General features: G+C 38.0%; 1 protein-coding gene across 1 annotated transcript; it reads left to right on the top strand.

Annotated features, from left to right (window-relative positions):
* The first annotated feature begins 1,119 nt into the window (after window positions 1-1,119).
* On the top strand, window positions 1,120-5,386 carry LOC108666864 (tRNA (adenine(58)-N(1))-methyltransferase non-catalytic subunit TRM6). The gene is made up of 8 exons (XM_047880892.1): window positions 1,120-1,248; window positions 1,460-1,629; window positions 1,965-2,083; window positions 2,445-2,617; window positions 2,977-3,165; window positions 3,607-3,698; window positions 3,930-4,096; window positions 5,190-5,386. Exons 1-8 carry the CDS (start codon window positions 1,154-1,156, stop codon window positions 5,367-5,369), a joined length of 1,185 nt encoding a protein of 394 aa, XP_047736848.1. The 5' UTR covers window positions 1,120-1,153; the 3' UTR covers window positions 5,370-5,386.

Below are 5,386 nucleotides of genomic sequence, written 5' to 3'. Positions count from 1 at the left end.
AAGGTAAATGCTCCTCAACTTGTTTTACAGCTGTTTCTCTGTTTGCGCTTTCATCGATTTATTTTTTAATTTTTCTACTAAGCTTTTGCATGTCTCCATCTTTTTTGTGCCTGTTACTATAGCCATTGAATTTTACTCACCAAATGCAAGAAAAACTTTCATATAGAAGAGCAATAAATTCCCGAGAACATTACCTAAATTCCGCCATTGTCGCCAGAATCATTGGAACTGAGCACAAATCAAATCGGAAAACTGTGCTACCGTCCACACGTTCCGACTTGTCTGCGCAGTTCATCAAAATCTATGCTCTGGAGCTCAGATTTCGATGGAACTGCGCAGTTTTCCCGCTGGCTCCAAAACTGCGCAGTTTTCCCGTCCACACGCAACGTTTTATCTGCAGCGATTAGAACTGCGCAGACAAATCGTTGTGTAAAACTGAGCGTGTAGACCGGGCTTTACACTTACAGTCCCTTGGTCTGCAGTGGTGGACTGATGGTGAACCAGAACCACCAATTAGTCCAGCATTATCATACATAAGAAATTTGTTTAAATATTGAGTAAATAAGGAAATTAAAAATGAACTGATTATAAAAAATCACTATGGACTCTGCACTGATCCCCTTGAATATAATTATGAATATAAGAATTTTAGGTTACAAATAGTGACCTTAACTCACCTTTATTTATTGATAGGAGAATAAGGAGATATTGAAAATTTGTCACTTACACTTAAGACAGTTAGGAGCTGGAGCTGCGAGATTTTAGAAACAAGTACCTAGGAAAATTCCAATCCTATATAATGTGCTATATCATGGTTTTCATTTAGGAGCAGAAGTCAAGTGCAGAATATATACAATGTGGAATATTAGGAAGAAATCACAGATAAAAGCTATTATTTTATGGGCAATTTCCAAAAACTGCAGGCATAAATTCATTCAACTTTAATGGCTATAGTAAATTGCTGTTGACTTTAAAAATTAGAATTTAAGATTCTTTCTTTGTCCAAACACTCTAGAATTACGTATTGTTTTATAATTAAAGTATTGATGACAGAGGCTCAGATTAAAAAAAAAGAACAGGTAACAATTTTTATCAGTGATATTTTTTTGAGCAGAAAAGTGATAACAAGAAACTAATAACAAAACCTGACCTAATGGAAGATCCATGTTCAATTTCAACAATTTCTGATGGCTGCTGGGTGGTTTTTCAAAAAGGAACCTACCTCAAATTGACAAAAATTACTCAGAAGTAAGTCTTGTAACAATTATGTTTGTTCATTTTCTCAAATGATAGCTTTTACTCATTTTCCAGAAAAAATAGATTGTCAATTTGAAATAAATATAAACATTCTAACATTTATTATCTTATTAAAAATAATGTATTATGTATACAGCAATAGCCCTAGAACCTTGCAGGTGAGTAGTTTGCTTTACATTTAAAGTGCATTTTAAATCCCCAGGCCTTATATGCTTGGCAAACGACGAGAGAGCGTCTCCATTCACCTGTCAAGTGCCATTGGGCAGCCATATGGTTCAACTTTTCAGATGGTGTGCAGCAATGACAAGAAGAGAATCTACTATCTTCAATGCTTGACCTGGGAAGAGATATCTAATTATGACCTAAAGAGAGGCAGGTTGTTGTATTACTTGAAATTCTTTAGTTCTAATTATGGGCCATACCTTTGATATTGTTTTTTTTTTCTTGTTTTGGATGTACTCTTGTGGAAGAGCTAAAACTGCATTCATTATCAAAATATTACTTTGATTTGAGTTAAGAGTACTACCTAGCAATGATGCATAAGAAACACAAATTTTTTTTAACAGGACTTTACCAATCTGTTAAGCATATTTATATATATATATATATACTCCTAGAAACAGATGAAAAATTATTGTGATATGTGAGAAATTTCAAGCATAATTTTGAATTGCAAAGAAATTTACTGTCCCATTTCTCATGATCAGAGACTGCAAATGAAGCCTCTGCATTTGATAACAGAAATCTCTTGGGTGATGGCTCTTCCCAAAAACTTACAATGGAAGAAATTATGGCACTGAAAAAATCTGGTGCTAGCGGTGAAGAAGTAAGTGTAGATGTGAACTGATTATGCTCAATTATATTTTCTCTGATTTAGATTAATAAATATTATCATCCAGTTTATGATTAGATGGTTCAAATAATCTCCATATGGAACTTACTCCAGATCATACTAATCTAATGAATAGATATAATGATATTAAGCTTTTATAATTAAATCATCACTTACAGTTGAATTTTGACACAAAAAATAATTTGCTTAACATCAGTACTTTTAAACTATGTATGTTGATGTAAATGAAAGTTTCCCATACTTACAAAAATAGCTGTACATGAATCTTTGGTGACAGGTTTTTTTCTGATTTTATTTTGGCTGAAAATTCCTATAATTTTTTTCTTCATTTCAGGTGATTCAAGCCATCACTGCCAACAGCACTACATTCAGTTCAAAGACCAAATATTCACAACAGAAATATGTGGACAAGAAAGGGAAGAAACATGCTGAGCTCATTGTAATTCACAAGCCTACCATTGACCTAATTGCAGAGGCTATGTTTTTTCAAGGACCCAGGACAGTATCGTGAGTCATTGCAGCAATGCACGCTCTTGGTGTGCATAGTTTGTTTGTGATTATCTAAATAGTATTAATTATGAATAATATTGGGGAATTTTGATACTTTTAATTAACCTTCTACCGCTTTTGTCACTGTCTGGGAACAGAACTTTCAACTTGAATTATATGTGACAATATTGTTCTGGTTACTCGTGTCAGGCAGTAGAGGATTAATATGAGGTCAAGTATCAGTATTATTAACATCATAATCCATAAGTTTGATGTCTAAAACTGCAATTATACTGAACGTTTATTTAAAACACAGTATGTTACTGATCTGTCAATTCTATATGCTGAACTTCACGAGTTGTGTGTGATTTGTACAGATACTTACGGCCGGACAGCCTATACCAGCTACTGAGCTACAGCAACGTGTATCCAGGCAGTAGAGTTGCGGTCTATGACTCAGGCACACAGGGCCTGGTGACTGCTGCTCTGCTGCACAGGCTTGGTGCTGCTGGTCGTCTCGTTCACGTCTACGCTGGAGAAAAAGCCCTCAAATATACTTACTTCACGTGCGTTGCACGCTGCTCTTACCTCTGCGTTCATAATTTAAAATTATCTATAGTTTTCCCGTAACACAAATTTTCTATACATTTGTATCAGTTATTGATGTCACCTTAACATTATCAATGCCATAGACACTGTTGTGTGATTGCTAATAAGCCTTCGCTGTAAACATTGTAAATTTATTTTTTCCAAATCTAATTCCCAGTTTCCTGGAAAAGTTAGTGTCTTTTTATTAAATTACATCTGAATTGGCTAAAAAATGTGTGGAGTTATTTGATTGAGATAAACAATGTTACCACTCATCCAGCACCCGGGAGTACTCCTGCCATCTGTATTCCATTGCTGTCAAATATATAAGGTGGCGCTGAAGCAAGGCCTATGATTGTTACATTCTAGACGCTTGTTGATGTTACCAAGTAACATCAAATATATACTTCATTTTCCAGGTCGGCGGTAACTGCGATGAATTTTGATGATGACACGTTCTCAGCACTGTCTTTCCTTCACATAAACAGGCTGCACAAAGTGAAAAAACCAGGTCAGTAAAAACAAACAGTCTGTACTACTCCTCTGATGCAGTAGTACGAGTTCCTTGATCTTTTTTGGTCATTATTGTGGCAATTGACTGTTCTGCAAATGATTTACACTTGTACTTGTAGTAGGTAATCAAAATGAAATCATTGTAAAGGCAAGTATAACAGAAGAAACAAGGATAAGAAAACAAGGATAAGCAGAAATGTCTTTGAATATTTTCCTTGTTAACGTGCAGAGAAGACTCTTGATACGACCCTGGAGCCCCTGGTGATAGACCCTCGTTTGCTGCGTCCTGACGCTCCCATGGACGTTACCGACAACGGCACTCAGGAACAACCACACGGCAAGCGCAAACACGATCAGGATGAGAAAGCAGACAAACCATGTGCAAGGAGGAAAGCTGTAAGCTGCTAACTTTTCCATGCAAGTCCTCTGCACTAATAGAATGAATGTCTATGAAACATGAAATACAAATATTGATGAATATATAATTATTGGCATGAATATTTGAGCAATCTGTCGTCAGTTTTTTCTCACATCTATAGCTTAGGCAAAAGTAGCTCAGCGTAATATAGCTTAGCTAAAGCTTAGGCAAAAATCTCATCTGCAGAGATATCAGATTGTGTATCGTGCTTGAGATCAGAGTAGGTATGGAGCTGAAGTATCCACATGACCACGATTGCTCGTAGTATCCACAATTTCTCGCAGTACACCTCATTGCTCGTATTCTCCCATGAAACAGCGATTGCCCGCAGTCCCCACGATTGCTTGCATTTTCCACAATTGCCCGCAGTCCCTGCGATTGCCCGCAGTCCCCACGATTGCTTGCATTCTCAAATATTGCTCGCAGTCCGTACGATTGCTTGCATTCCCAAATATTGGCCGCAGTCTCCACTATTAGCCGCAGTCCTCACGATTGCCCGCAGTCCCTACGATTGCTTGCATTCCCCACTATTGCCCGCAGTCCCTACGATTGCTTGCATTCCCAAATATTGCCCGCAGTCTCCACTATTAGCCGCAGTCCCCACGATTACCCGCAGTCCCCGCGATTGCCCGCAATCCCCACTATTGCCCGCAGTCCCTACGATTGCTTGCATTCCCCACTATTGCCCGCAGTCCCTACGATTGCTTGCATTCCCAACGATTACCCGCAGTCCCCACTATTAGCCGCAGTCCTCACGATTGCCCGCAGTCCCTACGATTGCCCGCAGTCCCTACGATTGCTTGCATTCCCCACTATTGCCCGCAGTCCCTTATCTGTTTTTATAGTAATTGATTCTTTAATTTCTGTAGTGAGAAAGAGGTGAAATTTTTAATATTTAGATTTTGCTAATTATAATTTGGACCTAATAGCTAATGCTTAGGTATGTATTACGTATTGCTAATACTTTTGATAAATTGCTTATTATAATCTTGACTGAATGTGATTCCCCGTGTGCATAAGAAACTTTGTGCGCACAAATGATATTTATTCCACATTGCGGCTGTATTTCAGCCGCTGATGGAGCTGTACATGGAGCTGAAGAACCATGGCGGCAGATGCATGCATCTCAGCGAGACGTGGCTGCGGGAGCTGCAAGTTCTTCCTGAACGCACGCACCCTCTTGTTAATATGTCTGGAGGAGGAGGCTTCTTGCTCACAGGCACCAAAGTCTGCGACGAAGATCAGAAATAGAATTGTTATTATATTGT

Source organism: Hyalella azteca, unplaced genomic scaffold (assembly GCF_000764305.2).
Source record: "Hyalella azteca isolate HAZT.00-mixed unplaced genomic scaffold, Hazt_2.0.2 contig6532, whole genome shotgun sequence".
Classification (NCBI taxonomy): Eukaryota; Metazoa; Arthropoda; class Malacostraca; order Amphipoda; family Hyalellidae; genus Hyalella; species Hyalella azteca.
Note: the sequence above shows the minus strand (reverse complement) of the source record. Positions and strands in the feature narration are given on the sequence as shown.

Bases quoted from the DNA above. Each gene is read 5' to 3' on its own strand.
- LOC108666864 (XM_047880892.1), top strand. From the start codon at position 1,154: ATGGAAGATCCATGTTCAATTTCAACAATTTCTGATGGCTGCTGGGTG. The intron at 3,166-3,606 runs GTGCGTTGCACG...TTCATTTTCCAG, and splicing joins CTCAAATATACTTACTTCAC to GTCGGCGGTAACTGCGATGA. The intron at 3,699-3,929 runs GTCAGTAAAAAC...GTTAACGTGCAG, and splicing joins GCACAAAGTGAAAAAACCAG to AGAAGACTCTTGATACGACC.